This window comes from Haliotis rubra, unplaced genomic scaffold, assembly GCF_003918875.1.
Source record: "Haliotis rubra isolate DU_JTF1 unplaced genomic scaffold, ASM391887v1 Scf6, whole genome shotgun sequence".
Lineage (NCBI taxonomy): Eukaryota > Metazoa > Mollusca > Gastropoda > Lepetellida > Haliotidae > Haliotis > Haliotis rubra.
Genome location: NW_025767301.1, coordinates 1,111,471 through 1,134,403, shown reverse-complemented (window position 1 = coordinate 1,134,403; position 22,933 = coordinate 1,111,471). Strand labels below are relative to the sequence as shown.

At 40.5% G+C, this 22,933-nt stretch overlaps 1 protein-coding gene across 1 annotated transcript; it reads left to right on the top strand.

Moving 5' to 3' along the window:
- The first annotated feature begins 755 nt into the window (after nt 1-755).
- On the top strand, nt 756-22,454 carry LOC124255322 (galactosylgalactosylxylosylprotein 3-beta-glucuronosyltransferase 1-like). The gene is made up of 5 exons (XM_046689211.1): nt 756-976; nt 14,182-14,654; nt 17,944-18,030; nt 19,652-19,858; nt 22,305-22,454. Exons 1-5 carry the CDS (start codon nt 895-897, stop codon nt 22,404-22,406), a joined length of 951 nt encoding a protein of 316 aa, XP_046545167.1. The 5' UTR covers nt 756-894; the 3' UTR covers nt 22,407-22,454.
- The last annotated feature ends 479 nt before the right edge of the window (nt 22,455-22,933 follow it).

The following is a 22,933-nucleotide window of genomic DNA, read 5'->3' as shown; positions in this document are numbered from 1 at the left end:
TGACGTACTTTTGACATTGGATTATCACATATGACCCTCGTTTAACCATAACCACAACAACCAAAATGTACACAGTCGGAAGCGTTTACTTGTAATATGAAATTACTGTTTATTGGAACATCAGATTATAATCTAAAACGCTGAACAGGCTGACGTTAAACTTACCCATCCTTTTGATGATCCACTCACTCACTCACTCACTCACTCACTGTTCTGTCCACATTGGGAGAAGCGGCCCATAAATACGCTTCAACCAGGGAGATTATCCCTGCTTCAACAAGTGCTTGTCGAAATTTGTTTTTTCATTCAGATTCATTGATTGAGTAAAAAATCAATCATCTCCCTCCACGACACAAACCTGTACCTGGGTTCTTTTCACAAATCCGAGGCCGCCAGGTTTTCACCATTCCCTTATTAGCCTTTGGGGCGCAAGACTTCTTGTAGGTTACGGAAAGGGTCGAATAGTTACGAATACTGCCGAAAGGTCATTGGAGTTGTAAGTGTGGTAATAGGCTGAGAGTGTCGTATTTGTTTGTTGATCATTGACTGCGGCCTATAAGAGACCGGCCTACATGTACGGATTCTGCAATAGTTTAAAGTGTTTATGACATATAATCTGAAAACAACTTGTTTTAATTAAACCACAGGGTTATGACAATGGAATATCAACTACACACTCCGGCTCGGGGAATACAACCTTACAGTGAGGCCTGGATGGTAGGGAAAACAATATGGTTCTAGTCAGACTGGAGATTACATAACATGTGAACCGTGACCATGAACGCTTGTCAAAGCACAGCCTCATACATACAATCGATAGAACAACTCGATTTTTTGCGACGGCTAAACGATTCTCAAACATTGCTATAGCTGTCAATGTATAGTTTGTGAATAATGTTTTCGAGATCTAAGATACTAATATATGTGGTGCTGGGAATTCTGTTATCTGCGTTGACAATTATGCTCTTGGAATCTGGTAAGTGTGTACTTTGTTCTAGCTATAAATACCCTCATGTTTCCTACAGTTTATTTCTATAACCGTCTATAGAATATAGTGCACATGTAACCGTATACATTTACATGGTCGCGGGTTCGATCCCCGGCCGCGTCATATCAAAAGACGTTAAAATATGGTACTTGTTGGTCCCTGTCTGGCGCTCGGCATTGATGGGTACATCAAAAACTGGTCCGCTCGGAGTCGACCAGTAGTCGATTATAATGTGTCTGAGTGGGGTATTCATGCTTCACTGCGGCATGGAATCTCAGTGAGCTAGCACTATAAAACCAGCTTAAGTCTGGGCTAGCTACGGGTTCGGCTTCAAATGAAATTTAGAGACTTAACTATCGATTCGGTCTAACATTCATCTACTGTCCAAACACAGTACGTTTATCTCCTAGTGAATATGGTTTTACGCCGCTTTTAGCACAACCGCCCCGGAGATGTTAGGGCTGATGGCGATGTTTGACTAGAGTTTGTCAGTTGTTGGGCCAAGACGTTTCCGGTCACAATGTTCCCGTTGAACACATTACCACCCATCCCCACATCTTTCATTTGACACTAGTTAGGGGTGGTGGGGTAGCCTAGTGGTTGGAGCGTTTGCTCGTCAAGCCGAAGACCCGGGTTCGATTCTCCACATGGGTACAATGTGTGAAGCCCATTTCTGACGTCCCCCCGACGTGATATTGCAGGACTATTGTCAAAGGTGGTGTAAAACTAAACAAACTCGCTCAGTTCAGTTGATACTGCGGTTAGGAGATGGTAGATAGGACTCCTCTGTTTATCCAGAAAGTGAATCTGTACTCGTCTGAAAATATAACATCTGCGATTCTACAAGCAGAACAACATGTTGGGGTGTAGAGAAAGCGTGTCCAAAAGTTGCTGTGTTACAACACGTCGTCATTCGTCACCACTCGCCCCTTTCCGTACCCTCGGTATTCGGCTTGTCCCGGAATAACACGAGTTGCTCACGAATGCGATTTCTTGTGAACAGCGATTTGTTAGGCTATCTGGATTCAGTGTTTGTACTTAAACCTGAAAAGCTTCTGGCCCTACGGGCCCAGAACCATAAAAAGTTGTGGGTCCTGATCAGAATGTGTAGGCTCTATGTTTTAATATGGAAATACTTCTCTTAGTTATTGGGGATGAAACAGCTCTCAGCCATAAGGACCTGCAGAAAACAAAAGTTGTGGGTCCGAGTTGTTTTCAGTCGGCTTCTGGCCTAATTATATAAGGACCGACGTTAATGTCGAACGCTGTTTGGATTTGATTCTATAAAGCCTGATTTCGGTTTAATCTTCGAAGGTAGATGCAGTGATGCATGGACACCATAAAATCAATCGAGCTATCCGGTGCCATGTAAGTACTTTGCCCTTTACTCACCGACCCTGGAGAAATATTGAACGCATTGTATGTATATTCATCCTCATCCTCATCATGATGTCACGTGACAACCCCAGTACAACAAGTTTGACTCACAAGCCGTTATGTAATATGCAGCTGTATTTGTATATGTGCACAAAACACAAAGAGTTCGATATACCTTTGGAAGAATTTTGCAACATTGTCTAGCTTTTCTGTCCGAGGGGCGGTGGGGTAGCCTAGTGCTTAAAACGTTTGCTCGTCACGCCGAAGACCCGGGTTCGATTCCCTACACATTGGGTACAACGTGTGAAGCCAATTCCTGGTGTCCCCTGCCGTGATATTACTGGAATATTGCTAAAAGCGGCTTAAAACTAAACTCACTCACTGCTGTAGGATACGGAAAGGGTCGAATGGTTACGAAAGGACATTGGGGATGAAAGTGTGGCAGTGGTTGGAATACGCTAGAGTCGTGTATTTGTTGGTTGTTTACTACGGGGATGGGGGTGGGGGTGGTCGATCTCTCCTCATGAAAATCATCACACACACACACAATCGCAAGGACAATGTTATGCAACTCAACACTAAATGTGAGCAATCCACGGGTTATAGCTTAGTCTCTGAAAATATAACGTTTTGATAGAGACAAAGAACTCCATTTCAAGTGAGAAGGAACTCCAGTGAATTTGGAGACCGAGAACCGCAACCCAGCGACAGTCTAGACTTGCTCCAGTTCGTGCTTATTCATTACAGTGAGGCCTGGATGGTAGGGGAAACAATATGGTTCTGGGTCTGTAGGTCAGACTGGAGAACCGTGACCATGTACGCTTGTCAAAGCACAGCCTCATTAAAGATACATACAATCGATGGAACAACTTCATATTTTTCGCGACGGCTATCATGACTGTCAAACATTACTACAGCTGTCAATGTAAAGTTTGTTAATTATGTTTTCGAGATCTAAGAAACTAATATGTGTGGTGCTGGGAATTCTGTTATCTGCGTTGACAATTATGCTCTTGGAATCTGGTAAGTGTGTATTTTGTTCTAGCTATAAATACCCTCATGTTTCCTACAGTTTATTTCTTTAACCGTCTATAGAATATAGTGCACATGTAACCGTATACATTTACAAGGTCGCGGGTTGGATCCCCGGCCGCGTCATACCAAAAGACGTTAATATATGGTACTTGTTGGTCCCTGTCTGGCGCTCGGCATTAATGGGTACAAGATCGGACTGGTCGGCTCGGAGTCAGTGAAATGTGTCTGAGTGGGGTATTCATGCTTAACTGCGGCATGGTATCTCAGTGAGCTAGCACTATAAAACCAGCTTACGTCTGGGCTAGTACAAGCATCCACACATACATAATCTTAACTACGACGTTAAACCCCATTTCACCTCACCTCACAAGCTACAAAAAACATATGTAGATAATAACACATAAAACCCTCCCAGGGTCAGTGTAGCTAGGACGGAGGAGGGGGTCCATATATCTTTGTTTGTATTTTACCGTAATGGGTTTTATCGTTGTCCTCGACAGAATGTCCTGCTACATGTTTCAACCATTTGTTGGTCTTCCGTTGTTATCTTTTTTCGAAATGTAAAAACTGCTTTTTCGCGGAATATCTACGGTAATTCTGCTTTATTGCGCCTGGTCATAAGCTAACAAAGAGTTCTTTTTTCTGATGCTCTTTTCTTTGTAATTCTTTTCTGCCATTATCCCAAAGGGTGAGTGCAACAATATCGACAAACATGATGGGTGTGTATTGTAACGAGACAAACATGGTGGGCGTGTATTGTAACGAGACAAAGAGCCAGTACATAAGTGTGTATTGAACTAAGGTGAATTATCAATGGTGGGTCATATCTATGATTTGTCAAATGGTCGTGTGTAAGTATATGCACAACCATATTGAGGGACACTATTCTTGCACCGCCATTTCCAGTTCTCCGTCAGCTGACCGTGTCCCAGGTGTTGCTCTGTTGGGGAGAGGCTAGAGCTGATGGCGATGTTTGACTGGAGTCAGTCATTGATGGGGTCATGGTGGGTCCAAGGCGTTTCCGCAGTCACAATGTTCCCGTTGAACACATTGCCACCCATCCCCAGTTCCCCACATCTTTCATTTGACACTAGGTGGGGTAGCCTAGTGGTTGGAGCGTTTGCTCGTCAAGCCGAAGACCCGGGTACGATTCTCCACAAGGGTACAATGTGTGAAGCCCATTTCTGGCGTCCCCCGACGTGATATTGCAGGACTATTGCCAAAAGCGGTGTAAAACTAAACAAACTCATTCACTCAATTCAGTTGATACTGCGGTTCGCAGATGGTAGATAGGACTCCTCCAGATACGTCCATGTTTATCCTGAAAGTGAATCTGGACTCGTCTGAAAATATAACATGTGCGATTCTACGATCAGAACAACATATTGGGGTGTGGAGAAAGCGTGTCCAAAAGTTGCTGTGTTACAACACGACGTCATTCGCCACCACTCGCCCCTTTCCGTAACCTCGGTATTCGGCTTCTCCTGGAATAACATCAGTTGCTCACGAATGCGATTTCCTGATGCAAGTGAACAGCGATTTGTTTGGCTATCTCGATTCAGTGTTTGCACTTAAACCTGAAAAGCTGCTACGGGCCCCGAACCATAAAAAGTTGTGCGTCCTGATCAGAATGTGTAGGCCCTATATTTTAATATGGAAATACTTCTCTTAGTTATTGAGGATGAAAAAGCTCTCAGCCATAAGGACCTGCAGAAAACAAAAGCTGTGGGTCCGAGTTGGTATCAGTCAGTTTCTGGCCTAAGGACCGACGTTAATTTCGAACGCTGTTTGGGTTTGATTCTTTAAAGCCTGATTTCGGTTTAATCTGCGTTGTAGGATTTGATGTGTTTGCTGATCATTAAAGGTCATATGCAACAAAAAACAAAAACATAATTAAGGCACAATTATCACTTATTAATGACATATAATATACATTGCTTATTGTGAATAAAACAAATAAACAAAATTATAAGCGTACAATCGCGAATCAAAAGTGCAATATTTTGTACTTGGGTTTACTTCCCTCGAAACGAAGCACCCGGGAGACCAAACCCAGTCAGAGCGGGTGGGTGTGCACTCAAGTGTAACGAAGTCTCTCATTGCCTGGTTCATTTGCCGATACCCTGAGGGCTCATTGTGTGTATATATAGAGATGATCTGTTTGATTGGCATTTTAGAAGTATGGTGAGTAATAAGAAAGTAAGACTCATATACCGTTGTCAAGCGAGAGTGACAACGGTATAAGAATCCATAACGAATCGTCGCATCATATACAATAAAAGAAGTTGTTTTCCATAAAGAATGTGTATAGAGATGTTGGGTTTTGTAAATACGCGTTCTCTGCATTTGCGTTCGATCCAATCAATACTGAGATGGTGAACTACTGCGTGGCCGGAAACTGTCGTTCGTCCAAGTACAAAGCAGGACTTGAAACTGACAATCTGAGTTTGCACCGGTTTCCGTCCGATCCAGTCATCCGAGAAAAATGGATGCAGTTTGTTTGCAACCCACAGACATAATAACATGTCATGTGTACAAGTATCATACCTGCCTGTCTGTGTAATTACATGTGACAGAGACTGAACTCAGGTGCACGAGCCATAAATCAATGTATTTTGTTTATGGTGTATAGTCTGATAGGTGTTAAGTTGAAATTGCATGTGGTCAATGATTACGTTGTGTATTGCATATTGTCATTAGCAGACGGGCAGGCAGACACATAGGTATCAATAAAACAGACATTGAGTTTTGTCTGTGACACAGACTGCTTATCACAATCAACATATTTTGCTATGTTTCCATATACACATGCCTCTCAAGAACCTTCCATAGACATGTATTAAAACATTTCAGTTTTCAAGATGAGTAATTTTTAACAATGAAATAAGTATTTCTAATGCTACACTTTCTTGAAAACTTGGTTTGCAAATCTGCAACCAAGTATGGGACCAGTGTATTTATATTACTGCAGATTTAGATGCTTGTAATCACAAGAAACATCTTTTGTTCTCCAACTTCGACCACAGTGATAATCCTTGCACGCATCACTTGCTGTGCTTTTACGAGTCGTCAGCCCGGTTCAAGCCGCGCGAACCTAATCACTGCGCATGCGCAGCGCAGCACAGCTGTTGAAACCACTTTTCACCCAAGCGCTGGGGTGAAATTAGTGAATCGTTTGAACTCAGATTTCGCGGGGTTTTTTTCATTGCGTTATTTTTCAACTTTATAAGTTGAATTTGCATTTTTGATAATTTGTTACTGTAAGTCCATACCGAAAGGTATCAGAATCTGCAAAGTTGTGTTTTGCGTTGCATGTGACCTTTAACATTTTGTTGGTACAGAAACCTGTTCCAAAGTATCCAAATCGAAGACATCTGGCTATCTCTCACTGGGGTTTAACAGTCTTAAACATGTCAATATCGTTTGGGTGCTTCTCATACTGGTAATCCCCATCCCTGCACTAAAGCAGGAGAGCTGATTAGTTTTTTGCACGCAAGGAAAATGAAGAAGATTATTGGCTGTGAGCGATTTGACGACCTTTAACAGAAGTGACGATATCATGAATGACCCCTTACCTAAGTAAACTGAGGAATTTCATGGTTCACGCGCAATTTTTCGGGCACTAAGTTTTGATTCCAATTACTGGCCAATCTTTGGCAATCAGCTGATTTTTCTTCTAACTATCGATTAGTTTTGTTTTGTTATTTTATTTGTTGTTTAACGCCGCACTCAGCAATATTCCAGCTATATGGCGGCGGTCTGTAAATAATCGAGTCTGGACCAGACAACCCAGTGATCAACAGCATGAGCATCGATCTACGCAATTGGGATACGATGACATGTGTCGACTAAGTCAGCGAACCTGACCACCCGATCCCGTTAGTCGCCTCCTACAGCAAGCATTGGTTACTGAAGAGCAATTCTAACCCGAATCTTCACTGTGGATTATCGATTAGAACCCAACAATTTTCTAAGGATCGATTAAGATACCCTGCCTTCAGGTTTCATCATTGTTGCCAAACTGTTCAAGGCCAAGCAAAAGCATCATGAAGCCGTCACGCAGACAACATGAAGACCTATTTTCTGAACAGCTCATTAACGGGTAGCTAACAGTTCTTCGTGAATTATATTGTCCCAAAGGAACTCTTGACTACATTTACCTGACACATTAATAATAGAAGCAGGTATCCGTGATCGACTTGCCAGGCCAGATAAAAACAATGCTGTTGCGTTTGGTGTGCTACATACTCTCTGATCCGACAGTCTAACGTCCCAATTATCTTTGAAGGTCCAGTGACCCATGAACACCATAAAATCAATCGAGCTATCCGGTGTTCAATGAACAATAATCGATATCGAGTGCAATCTAGGTAATGTAAGTAATTTACCCTTTACTCACCGACCTTGGTGAAATATTGAAAGCATACTTTTGTTCTCTAATCAACAGGGATTTTGATGTATATTCGCTTAAGATAAACCCAGTGTTATGGACAAATTGGTTAACTTATATTCAGGAATATCGATGATTTGATGGCTCAAATAATTCCCTTTCCACTGATTTACTCCTTTAAACGAAACCGAGGCTATTAAACAAATTAAAGAACCACCCTTTACACGACTAATCTCATGTTAAAAAAAAAAGGAAAATTATGTTCTATAATCAATACGGTTTTGTGTCCAAGAAAGAGTTTCGGATTTATTTTGAATTTATATTCAGAAGTGACGTTTAGAAACTTATGACAAAACAAGCGCATATGGTCAAGAGGTTAAGCTTAAATTAGAGGTTTATCTATGATAGTTATCGGTCATCTTGGTACACTGAATTACTGAAACAAAAAAGATATGCCAGGAATGGGCTTCACACATTGTGCCCATGTGGGGAATCGAATCCGGGTCTTCGGCGTGACGAGCCAACGCTTTAATCACTAGGCTAACAAAAAGGAGTCGAGTGTAACCGAATCATCTGTTTCGTATGCAGATATATATCTATAATGATTTTGAGGGACAAAAAATCTCCTCGCTAGGCTAACAGTTAACCTTTACTTTATGTCCAGCAATATTCCTGCAGCTCCATGCACCGTTTTCTGCGGAAATTTATGACAATTGGGCGTGCTGTCTGAATGAATAACCCGTGGAGATCCGGATTAGAATTGATCTTCAGTAAGCCATGCTTGTCGTAAGAAGCGACTAACGGGATCGGGTGGTCAGGCTCGCTGACTCGTTTCACACATGTCATCGTATCCAAAATGCGTAGATCGATGCTCATGTTATTCATCACTGGATTGTCTGGTCCAGACTCGATTATTGTTCGAACTTGCTCGACCAGGCTAATAATCAAGGCCCTTAGAAAACGTTTCAAAACATTTTGCAATAGTAATGTGGGTGATATTTTAAACTTGACCAGAATGATGTCGGATACATTTCGCTATTTGACTTCTATATCCCATGTTTTTCCATTAGAGTGTCCGTGCTCTTGTTCTGACTGATACTGGTTTTATAAGTCCAGCCCACAGACATGACATTTAGTAGTTTTACACTATCACATGTCAATTTGGAAGCTGAAAGAAGGTTACCCGAAATATGTACAGGAACAAAAGCGAAATGTTATGAATTAACAATTGTATTTTAATATTAATCAAGTTTATAAATCACTACACATGAATTTTAATAGCAGTATAGAAAATAGGGGTGGGTATTGCAGAGAATTTTCATATTGCGATATATTGCGATGCGAAAGCATGTATTGCGATATGTATTGCAATATATTGCGTAAAGTATTTTTACACAAAAAACTACTTATAATCGAGGTAATGCTTGATTTATAGAGCAAATACACAGCAAAATCACTATGCTTGATTAAGCTTTAATAACAACTTTTATTCATGATTAAAAATAAAAATGTGAATAATATTTGGCACAAATGAAAAAAGGAAATATCCGAAGATTTCCGAGTGTTACGAAGTTTTCCGAATGCAAGTCAAAATACCGGTTTTCGATCAGCGTATCGCAATACGTATCGTTTTCATGTCTGAACCGGTAAATACCGGTAAACCGGTTATATTACGCAGCCCTAATGGAAAAGGTGGCAAAACATATTCGAAGGCAGTAGAGTTACAATGTAAATATCATATAAAAGTCGTGATTATAACAATAACGACAGCGATGATAACATCCACCCAGCTGCAACAGAAGCTTCCAAAATAGGGCTGGGGTGGGAATCCTTGGAGAAAACTGGATATATACTCCGGAAACAAGACTATATCTATAATTACAGTCAAGCAAACGTCTTCCCTCTTCCGTAACCAGAGTGAATGAGTATGGTTTTACGCCGCTTTAGCAGTATTCCAGCAATATCACGGCGGGGGACACTAGAAAACGGTTTCACACATTGTACCCATGTGGGGAATCGAACCCGGGTCTTCAGCGTGACGAGCGAACCATTAACCTTTAGGCTAATGGTTAACCCTAACCATTAGGCTACCCCTCCGTTACCAGAAAGTAGACACAAGCGTCAATATGGGTCAATGTTTTGTGCAAAAGCAAAACAAACCTGTCAGAACATTCATAGCTTTTGAACCTTTACCAGCTAACAATTTTTGAGTAAATCTGAAATTACCTGTGTGTGTAATCATATTACCTAAGTAGTTACATTCATCTACAACCTCAAGCGGCATAGTATTAACATGCCAATGCTCATCCTAGTTTAATTTTCGTCTTTTGCGGAAAACCATCACTTTTGTCTTTATAATGTTAACTTGTAGGCACCAGTCACGACAGTACTCATGAAAACTATCCAGAGAATGTTGAAGTCCACTCGGCGATTCAGCAAGCAAGATCATGTCATCAGCAAACAATATAAGGAACAGATTGACATATTCAATCCAAAGACCACTATCGACGTTTTCTTGGAGCTTCATTTCGAGATCTTCCATGAACAAGGAAAATAATATAGGAGACATGACCTCGCCCTGTTTTATACCAACAATAATATGGAAGTAGTCAGAGATATTACCTTTATATCTAACACAAGCTTTAACCTCGGCATACATAGCCTTTATAATAGTCCACACTTTACCACGTATTCCCAAGTTATGTAATTTAAACAACAGGCCATCTCTGTAGACAGTATCAAACGCGTTATTTTTCAACTTTATAAGTTGAATTTGCATTTTTGATAATTTGTTACTGTAAGTCCATACCGAAAGGTATCAGAATCTACAAAGTTGTGTTTTGCATTGCATGTGACCTTTAACATTTTGTTGGTACAGAAACCTGTTCCAAAGTATCCAAATCACTGGGGTTTAACAGTCTTAAACATGTCAGTATCCTTTGGGTGCTTCTCAAACTGATAATCCCCATCCTTGCACTAAAGCAGGAGAGCTGATTAGTTTTTTCACGCAATGGAAATGAAGAGGATTATTGGCTGTGAGCGATCTGACGACCTTTTACAGAAGTGACGAAATCATGAATGACCCCTTACCTAAGTAAACTGAGGAATTTCATGGTTCACGCGCAATGTTTCGGGCACTAAGTTTTGAGTTCCAATTACTGGCCAATCTTTGGCAATCAGCTGATTTTTATTGTTCTTTTCAACTATCGATTAGTTTTGTTTTGTTATTTTATTTGTTGTTTTAAGCCGCACTCAGGAAAATTCCAGCTATATGGCGGCGGTCTGTAAATAATCGAGTCTGGACCAGACAACCCAGTGACCAACAGCATGAGCTTCGATCTACGCAATTGGGATACGATGACATGTGTCGAACTTGACCACCCGATCCCGTTAGTCGCCTCCTACAGCAAGCATTGGTTACCGAAGACCAATTCTAACCCAAATCTTCACTGTGGACTATCGATTAGAACCCCTACAATTTTCTATGGACCGATTAAGATACCCTGCCATCAGGTTTCATCATTGTTGCCAAACTGTCCAAGCCCAAGCAAAAGCATCATGAAGCCGTCACGCAGACAACATGAAGACCTATTTTCTGAACAGCTCATTAACCGGTAGCTAACAGTTCTTCGTAAATTATATTGTCCCAAAGGAACTCTTGACTACATTTACCTGACACATTAATAATAGAAGCAGGTATCCGTGATCGACTTGCCAGGCCAGATAAATAGAATACTGTTGCGTTAGGTGTGCTACATACTCTCTGTTCCGACAGTCTAACGTCCCAAGTATCTTTGACGGTTCAGTGACCCATGAACACCATAAAATCAATCGAGCTATCCGGTGTTCAATGAACAATAATCGATATCAAGTCCAATCTAGGTCATGTAAGTAATTTACCCCTTACTCACTGACCCTGGTGAAATATTGAAAGCATGCTTTTGTTCTCTAATCAACAGGGATTTTGATGTATATTTGCTAAAGATAAACCCAGTGTTATGGACAAATTGGTTAACTTATATTCAGGAATATTGATGATTTGATGGCTCAAATAATTCCCTTTCCACTGATTTACTCCTTTAAACGAAACCGAGGCTATTAAACAAATTAAAGAACTACCCTTTACACGACTAATCTCATGTTAAAAAAAAAGGAAAATTATGTTCTATAATCAATACGGTTTTGTGTCCAAGAAAGAGTTTCGGATTTATTTTGAATTTATATTCAGAAGTGACGTTTAGAAACTTATGACAAAACAAGCGCATATGGTCAAGAGGTTAAGCTTAAATTAGAGGTTTATCTATGATAGTTATCGGTCATCTTGGTACACTGAATTACTGAAACAAAAAAGATATGCCAGGAATGGGCTTCACACATTGTGCCCATGTGGGGAATCGAATCCGGGTCTTCGGCGTGACGAGCCAACGCTTTAATCACTAGGCTAACAAAAAGGAGTCGAGTGTAACCGAATCATCTGTTTCGTATGCAGATATATATCTATAATGATTTTGAGGGACAAAAAATCTCCTCGCTAGGCTAACAGTTAACCTTTACTTTATGTCCAGCAATATTCCTGCAGCTCCATGCACCGTTTTCTGCGGAAATTTATGACAATTGGGCGTGCTGTCTGAATGAATAACCCGTGGAGATCCGGATTAGAATTGATCTTCAGTAAGCCATGCTTGTCGTAAGAAGCGACTAACGGGATCGGGTGGTCAGGCTCGCTGACTCGTTTCACACATGTCATCGTATCCAAAATGCGTAGATCGATGCTCATGTTATTCATCACTGGATTGTCTGGTCCAGACTCGATTATTGTTCGAACTTTCTCTACCAGGCTAACAATCAAGGCCCTTAGAAAACGTTTCAAAACATTTTGCAATAGTAATGTGGGTGACATTTTAAAACTTGACCAGAATGATGTCGGGTACATTTCGCTATTTGACTTCTATATCCCATGTTTTTCCATTAGAGTGTGCGTGCGCGCTCTTGGTCTGACTGATGCTAGATTTATAAGTCCAGCCAAAAGACACGACATTTAGTAGTTTAACACTATCACATGTCAATTTGGAAGCTGAAAAAAGGGTACCCGAAATATGTACAAGAACAAAAGCAAAATGTTATGAATTAACAATTGTATTGAAATATTAATCAAGTTTATAAATCACTACACATGAATATAATAGCAGTATGGAAACCAGGGGTGGGTATTGCAGATTATTTTTACACAGAAAACTACTTATAATCGAGGTAATGCTTGATTTATAGAGCAAATACACAGCAAAATCACTATGCTTGATTAAGCTTTAATAACAACTTTTATTCATGATTAAAAATAAAAATGTGAATAATATTTGGTACAAATGAAAAAAGGAAATATCCGAAGATTTCCGAGTGTTACGAAGTTTTCCGAATGCAAGTCAAAATACCGGTTTTCGATCAGCGTATCACAATACGTATCGTTTTCATGTCTGAACCGGTAAATACCGGTAAACCGGTTATATTACGCAGCACTAATGGAAAAGGTGCCAAAACATATTCGAAGGCAGTAGAGTTACAATGTAAATATCATATAAAAGTCGTGATTATAACAATAACGACAGCAATGATAACATCCACCCAGCTGCAACAGAAGCTTCCAAAATAGGGCTGGGGTGGGAATCCTTGGAGAAAACTGGATATATACTCCGGAAACAAGACTATATCTATAATTACAGTCAAGCAAACGTCTTCCCTCTTCCGTAACCAGAGTGAATGAGTATGGTTTTACGCCGCTTTAGCAGTATTCCAGCAATATCACGGCGGGGGACACTAGAAAACGGTTTCACACATTGTACCCATGTGGGGAATCGAACCCGGGTCTTCAGCGTGACGAGCGAACCATTAACCTTTAGGCTAATGGTTAACCCTAACCATTAGGCTACCCCTCCGTTACCAGAAAGTAGACACAAGCGTCAATATGGGTCAATGTTTTGTGCAAAAGCAAAACAAACCTGTTCGATTGCGTGTTTGACTATAAGTAGAATGATCACTGGTTTGGGCAGAATCCTTTCTCAATTGACACATAGGCTTCTATGTGGTAAAAGTATTTGATATGTCACGTGTGCCTGCTCAATTATTTTCAGTAATGATGTTTACATATATTGGTGCGAGGTCATTGGAAACATTGTCATTAGTGGAAATACTTCAAAAGTCACCTGGGAAGCCTAGTGGTTAAAGCGTTCGCCCGTCACGCCAAAGACCCAGGTTCGATTCCCCACATGGGCACAATGTGTGAAGCCCATTTCTGGGGTCCCCCGCCGTGATGTTGCTGGAATATCGCTAAAAGCGCCGTAAAACTAAACTCATTCACTCAAAAGTTACCTGAACGAAATTTCCTCTTTTGTTGCAGATAAATGCAACTGCACTACAAACCCACTTACAAAACGAGGCCGTCCACACAGCGGTACGTTTGGAGTAAAGACAAGAACACGTCGGATGTTTGACCCAGCTTTACCAGTCATATATACCATAACACCAACATATGCCCGTATTGAACAGAAAGCTGAACTTACAAGGTTGTCACAAACATTTCTTCACCTGTCAAATTTCCATTGGATACTTGTAGAGGATTCAGTAAACAAGACTAGGCTAGTAACAAACTTGTTACGGTCAAGCGGACTGTCGTATACGCATTTAAATGCTTTAACACCACCACAAATGAAGCTGAAAGCTACAGATGCCCGTTTTGCAAAACCAAGAGGGGTATGGCAAAGAAATGCCGGGTTGTCATGGATACGCGACAATTTGAATCCCGAGACCCAGTCTGGTGTTGTATACTTTGCCGACGATGACAATACCTACGATTTACGGATATTTGCTGAGGTACGTTCCACATTTGTACACATCTGAAGACGTCAGGTAAAAACATATCTGAAGATGTCAAGACGTCAGGTGAACACATATCTGAAGATGTCAGGTAAATACATATCTGAAGACGTCAGGTAAATACATATCTCAAGAAGTCAAGATGGCAGGTAAACACATGAAGTCAACACGTCAGGTAAATACACATCTGAAGACGTCAGGTAAATACACATGTGAAGAAGTCAAGACGTCAGGTAAATACATATCTGAAGATGTCAGGTAAATACATATCTGAAGACGTCAGGTAAATACATATCTGAAGACGTCAGGTAAACACATATCTGAAGATGTCAGGTAAATACATATCTGAAGATGTCAGGTAAATACATATCTGAAGACGTCAAGATGTCAGGTAAATACATATCTGAAGATGTCAGGTAAATACATATCTGAAGACGTCAGGTAAATACATATCTGAAGAAATCAAGATGTCAGGTAAATACATATCTGAAGATGTCAGGTAAATACATATCTGAAGACGTCAGGTAAATACATGTCTGAAGAAGTCAAGATGGCAGGTAAACACATATCTATTGAAGTCAACACGTCAGATAAATACACATCTGAAGAAGTCAAGATGTCAGGTAAACACATATCTGAAGATGTCAGGTAAATACATGTCTGAAGAAGTCAAGATGTCAGGTAAATACTTATCTGAAGATGTCAAAACGTCAGATAAATACACATATGAAGACGTCAGGTAAATGCATATCTGAAGACGTCAGGTAAATACACATCTGAAGAAGTCAAGATGGCAGGTAAACACATATCTAATGAAGTCAACACGTCAGATAAATACATATCTGAAGACGTCAGGTAAATACACATCTGAAGAAGTCAAGACGTCAGGTAAATACACATCTGAAGAAGTCAAGACGTCAGGTACATACATATCTAAAGAAAGGCAAAACGTCAGGTAAATACACATCTGAAGAAGACAAGACGCCAGGTAAATACACATCTGAAGACGTCAGGTAAACATAAATCTGAAGATGTCAAGACGTCAGGTAAATACACATCTTAAGACGTCAAGATGTCAGGTAAATACACATCTGAAGACGTCAAGATGTCAGGTAAACACATATCTAAAGAAAGGCAAAACGTCAGGTAAATACACATCTGAAGAAGTCAGGTAAATACACATCTGAAGATGTCAAGACGTCAGGTAAATACACATCTGAAGAAGTCAAGACGTCAGGTAAATACATATCTACAGAAAGGAAAAACGTCAGGTAAATACACATCTGAAGAAGTCAAGACATCAAGTAAATACACATCTGAAGAAGTTAAAACGTCAGGTAAATACATATATGAAGATGTCAAGACGTCAGGTAAAAACACATCTGAAGAAGTCAAGACGTCAGGTAAATATATATCTGAAGATGACTAGACGTCAGGTAAATACATATCTGAAGATGTCAAGACGTCAGGTAAAAACACATCTGAAGAAGTCAAGACGACAGGTAAATACATATCTGAAGATGTCAAGACGTCAGGTAAATACACATCTGAAGAAGTCAAAACGTCAGGTAAATACATATCTGAAGATGTCAAGACGTCAGGTAAAAACATATCTGAAGATGTCAAGACGTCAGGTAAATACATATCTGAAGATGTCAAGACGTCAGGTAAATACATATCTGAAGAAGTCAAGACGACAGGTAAATACATATCTGAAGATGTCAAGACGTCAGGTAAATACACATCTGAAAAGGTCAAGACGACAGGTAAATACATATCTGAAGATGTCAAGACGTCAGGTAAATACACATCTGAAGAAGTCAAAACGCCAGGTAAATACATATCTGAAGATGTCAAGACGCCAGGTAAAAACATCTGAAGAAGTGAAGACGTCAGGTAAAAACATATCTGAAGATGTCAAGACGTCAGGTAAATACATATCTGAAGATGTCAAGACGTTTGATAAATACATATCTGAAGACGTTCCGTAAATACATATCTGAAGGCGTTAAGGCATGGGGTATATACACATCTGAAGACGTCAGGTAAACACATATCTGAAGAAGTCAAGTTGTCAGGTAAACACATATCTGAAGATGTCAAGACGTCAGGTAAATACACATCTGAAGAAGTCAAGACGTCAGGTAAATACATATCTGAAGATGTCAGGTAAACACAAATCTGAAGAAGTCAAGTTGTCAGGTAAACACATATCTGAAGACGTCAGGTAAATATATATCTGAAGAAGACAAGACGTCAGGTAAATACACATCTGAAGAAGTCAAGACGTCAGGTAAATACATATCTGAAGATGTCAGGTAAATACATATCTGAAGAAGACAAGACGTCAGGTAAATACACATCTGAAGAAGTCAAGACGTCAGGTAAATACACATTTGAAGACGTAAGGTAAATATATATCTGAAGAAGACAAGACGTCAGGTAAATACACATCTGAAGAAGTCAAGACGTCAGGTAAATACATATCTGAAGATGTCAGGTAAATATATATCTGAAGAAGACAAGACGTCAGGTAAATACACATCTGAAGAAGTCAAGACGTCAGGTAAATACATATATGAAGATGTCAGGTAAATACATATCTGAAGAAGACAAGACGTCAGGTAAATACACATCTGAAGAATACGGGTACACGGGAATCAACATTTGAAATATATAATGTTACGTGTCCAAAAAACAGTCGTATTATATAACTTAACAATCGTATCATAAAATAAACTAAGTCTACAAATGAGTACAAATAACTGCAATGTAACTACAATGGCAGTAAACAATAGAGAGTACAAATGTCAGCTACGATTCATTTTCAATTGCAGTATAAAACATACAAGCAGTTGAAATATAACTAAAATCAGAGATAAGAATATTTCCGTAGTAACAAGAGCACATGTTGTCAAGCTTCCAAAGAAAGGCATAGGCTACATCATAAGCAAGAATGAATAATCTTTAATCTGACCAAACACGGTAACACATTTTACAAAGTAGGAAACTGAATCGAGCATCATTTCTCAGATTTGTAGGGCCTTTCATGTTGTAACAAACAACTTGGGAGCCAGTGTCATATGGCGTTGTTTGAAGAAACAGAGTATCAAAGCTGTGAAATGTGGACGCAAGAACAGGACGAAATAAAGGAAAACTAACTGTAAACTTGAAGTTGTCCGCTTTGTGTCTTCTTGATAGCATGTTGAAACTCTAAATCTTTATGCTTAGATTTAAGCGCAAACACATAAGCCGTCAACGTCCAGAAACTGTTGCTTTATTCTAGATGCGGATGGCCCAGAAGGTTGCAGTTTGGCCTGTGGGATTTACAGGACACTTGAAATATGGAGGACCAGTCGTTACTAATGGAAAGGTCATTGCCACTATATTTCCATTCCTACTTTGATTCCAGATTGTACCAAAATGATTATATACTCATGCCAATAACTCGATTCCACCTTAACTACCTCGATTCCACCTTAACTACCTCGACTCCACCTTAACTACCTCGATTCCAACTTAACTACCTCGATTCCACTGTTACTACCTCGACTCCACCTTAACTACCTCGACTCCACCTTAACTACCTCGACTCCACCTTAACTACCTCGATTCCACCTTAACTACCTCGACTCCACCTTAACTACCTCGACTCCACCTTAACTACCTCGATTCCACCTTAACTACCCCGATTCCACCTTAACTACCTCGACTCCACCTTAACTACCTCGACTCCACCTTAACTACCTCGATTCCAACTTAACTACCTCGACTCCAACTTAACTACCTCGATTCCACCTCTGCTACCCCGATTCCACCTTAACTACCTCGACTCCACCTTAACTACCTCGATTCCACCTTAACTACCCCGATTCCACCTTAACTACCTCGACTCCACCTTAACTACCTCGACTCCACCTTAACTACCTCGATTCCAACTTAACTACCTCGACTCCACCTTAACTACCTCGATTCAACTGTTACTACCTCGAGTCCACATTAACTACCTTGATTCCAACTTAACTACCTCGATTCCACCTTAACTACCCCGATTCCACCTTAACTACCTCGACTCCACCTTAACTACCTCGATTCCACCTCTGCTACCTCGATTCCAACTTAACTACCTCGACTCCACCTCGATTCCACCTCTGCTACCTCGATTCCAACTTAACTACCTCGACTCCACCTTAACTACCTCGACTCCACCTTAACTACCTCGATTCCAACTTAACTACCTCGACTCCACCTTAACTACCTCGATTCAACTGTTACTACCTCGAGTCCACATTAACTACCTTGATTCCAACTTAACTACCTCGATTCCACCTTAACTACCCCGATTCCACCTTAACTACCTCGACTCCACCTTAACTACCTCGATTCCACCTCTGCTACCTCGATTCCAACTTAACTACCTCGACTCCACCTCGATTCCACCTCTGCTACCTCGATTCCAACTTAACTACCTCGACTCCACCTTAACTACCTCGACTCCACCTTAACTACCTCGATTCCACCTCTGCTACCCCGATTCCACCTTAACTACCTCGACTCCACCTCTGCTACTTCGACTCCACCTTAACTACCTCGATTCTACCCCTGCTACCTCGATTCCTGCTACCTGCTACGTCAATTCCACATTTACTATTTCGATTCCACCTGTGCCACCTCGATTCCACCTTTACTCTCTAATTTCCACATTTACTCTCTCAATGCCACCTTTACTATCTTGACGAAATCCCTTAACAAATGTGTCGATATGAGTCTTAGTGTTTATTGTTCATAACCAAATGACTTAATCCATTGGGTGTCCTAGGTTACCGGGAAGCTGTGTCCTCACCAGTAATCAACACGTGCTTTTTACTGAATTAAGTCAAACGTAAGTTGAGCACTTGCCTAAATAAGAACTTCGGGAATGTTCTTCAACAGATCGTCCCTCCTCTTTGAGGCTTATGTTCTTTTATTCATATAATACCAATCTACCTTCACAGGTGACTGGCTGGTTGACGGGACTTACCTTTCCTCGCCCTTTCGCTATTGACATGGCCGGGTTCGCCATCAACCTTAGGCTCTTCTTTCAATACCCAGAGGCAAAGTTCACCTATAAGGTTTCCCCAGGATTGCAGGAATCTACCATCTTGGAGCGACTTAATATTATATTAAGCGACTTTGAACCTGTGGCAGATAATGGTACAAAGGTGAGTGTCTGGTTCTCGACGGCAATGAAATACGGATTATCGTCTAGTATGACAGTCGCACTAACACGCGTAGGAATCCTACCCGTGAAGATCCGGGTTAGAATTGGTCTTCAGCAACCAATGCTTGTTGTAAGAGGCGTAATGGCATCAGGTGGTCAGGCTCCCTGGCTTGGTTGACACATGTCATCGTAACCCAATTACGTAGAACAATGCTCATGATGTTGACCACTGGATTGTCTGGATTGACCGCCGCCATATAGCTGGTATATTGCTGAATGCGGCGTCACATAACATACCAACCAGGAATCCACGCGATTCTGTATTCTTCTCATCAACTACGGTGTGCCTCGTCCATTGCTTAAGCAGTTTGTTTATTGTGTTGTGTTTATTGTAACTAACATGCTTGTGTATGTGTCGCGCTTGCACGTAACTTCGACTAAGATGAGAGGGGCGTAACCCATGAAGATCCGGATTACAAGTGATGAGATTAATCCACGCTTGTCGTAAGTGGCGACTGATGAGATTACCTGGTCAGACTACTTGGCTGATGCATGGCATCGTAGCCCAACTTCGATCTATTTATCTATATATCTATCTCTACACAAAGAACTTAGTTAAGCACCCCCTGACATATCTCACGATTGAGTGAGCCCCGGTCTTAACCCTTTGGAGCATATCTGGGACATTACTGGTCGCCGTGTGCAACAAAGGGGTCCTCCTGTACAGAAGCTGGTCCAAGTTGAAGCTGCTTTACACGAGGGGCGTCGACTGCCCCTTCAGAGGATCAGGAGGCTGACAGGTAGTATGAGGAGGAGAGTGCTGGCTGCCATACAGTCACATGGAGGTTACACTCGGTATTGACCTTGAATCGTGTAAAACACGCAAAATCACATTTTGAATGTTCAAATTCACCAATAAATTCAATATTAAACATTCCTGGCTAGCTATTCTCGAAACGTTATGAACACTGTGTGTGCTTTTTAAATGAGCAATTATCATTATAAAATCAACATGGATTCCAATAATTTTGTCGTTTTTTATGAGTCAAAGGATCACACAGGTCAGAAACACTCATGTTTTTTCCATGGTGGTCACCATGAGGAGTTTTATGTACGTGTGGAAAAGCTATAATTGCAAATTTACAGGGGTTGCTTAATTGAGTTCTTTGTGTATATATCTATCTATTTATCTATGTCTATATATACTGTATATATTGGAATACTGTAACATATATATATATATATGTATGTATGTATGTATGTATGTATGTATGTATGTATGTATGTATGTATGTATGTATGTATGTATGTATGTATGTATGTATGTTTAAATGTTACAGTAAATAGGTATTATATTATCAGTGATTATGTTTATTTACGGATTCCATATATACACTAAACGCCAAAAGAAACGCTACCCTCCTTTAATGACGGATGTACCTATCTTCAACAGGGGTTGTGATGCGTGGACGTCCACTTCTTGGTCTGTCTGCGGTGGCCCCAGTCGGTCTGAAGCCCTGAATAAGTCTTATAACCGTGATACGGTGGCATCCATGAGCATTGGCAACAACATTGTATGTCGATCCCATCTGCACCATCCCAATGGCTCTTTCTCTCTCTTCAGCTGTTAACCATGGCATGTTTCTCGTACTTGTGTATCATATCTTTTCTAGGCTCTTTTCATACTCTATAGAATTATTCTACATGTGAAATGGATCCAAATACTGCTTGAATATTGATGCGTTTTAGCGATTGATATTGCTATGTGTAAACAGAAAATGGAAAAAATGTTACTTTGCAAGCAAAAATGTTAACAAAGATCATTGTAGATGTTCCTAAACATTTTTTCACAATATCAAAGACACGTTTTACTTGTTTTCACTAATGCAAATCAGCAGAAAATGTTTTAAAAGACTGAAATCATAGGAATGATTATTGAAATATGGTGACTCTAAATGGTTTATCTCAAAGCAGAATTTTACTGTTTATCCCAAAGCAGAATTTCATTTCAACCTTTCTTTTGGACATCAATCACTGTTATTGGTATATTTCGGCATGGACGAAAATAGGACAATTTAACTCTTTTGAAAAAGATGCATTTCACCTAAATATGAATGCATTTGAGAATTTCGTTTCGTGATTTGCATAAAGCTGTGTTGTTACGCTTTCTTGTAAACTAATACCTTCTAACATATCTTTGATGGTTTTTCAATAATTCATAAAGGTAGGAGGGTAACGTTTCTTTTGGCGTTTAGTGTATATTCTGGTAATATGATTTGATTTAAGGGGGATACGAGCGGAAGTCTTTCCAAAGTTTGTCTACATGGTATTGTACTGGCAATGACTGCAGTCTGGGCTCTTTCATTCTTTAATGGGCATTTGGAGTGAGAGGATGGGGGTGTTTGCGTGTTTATGAGCTGATATCTGCATTTTGTCTCTGATTACAGGTACTTGTGTGGCATACTAGAACAATGCCTCCAATATTAGACGCTGAAGCAACGAATATAGAAGAACTTCTCCAAGGGCCCTACTTTACTGTTGAGGTTTAAACCCTTGTTTGTATCTGTTCTTGTATAACACGAAAGGAATATATTCAGCACACCGACCGCCTCCGTGGTGTAGTGGTTAGAGCGTCCGCCCGGAGTGCGGAAGGTCGCGGGTTCGATCCCCGACCGCGTCATACCAAAAAACGTTAAAATATGGTACTTGTTGGTCCCTGCCTGGCGCTCGGCATTAATGGGTACAACAAGGACTGGTCGGCTCGGAGTCAGTATAATGTGTCTGAGTGGGGTATTCATGCTTCACTGCGGCATGGTATCTCAGTGGGCTAGCACTATAAAACCAGCTTAAGTCTGGGCTAGTACAAGCAGGCGCACATACACATACACACGCATGCACGTCGTCATATGAGCGAAATATTTTCAAGCACGACGTTAAACCCAATTTCACCTCACCTATTCAGCACACCTGGCAAAGGAATCATTGTGACTTGGGACGGGTAGAAATTGTAGACCCGTCTAGCATAACTCGGATCCATTACAGCTTCATTTGGGGCTCATTCCCGTACTTACGTCAT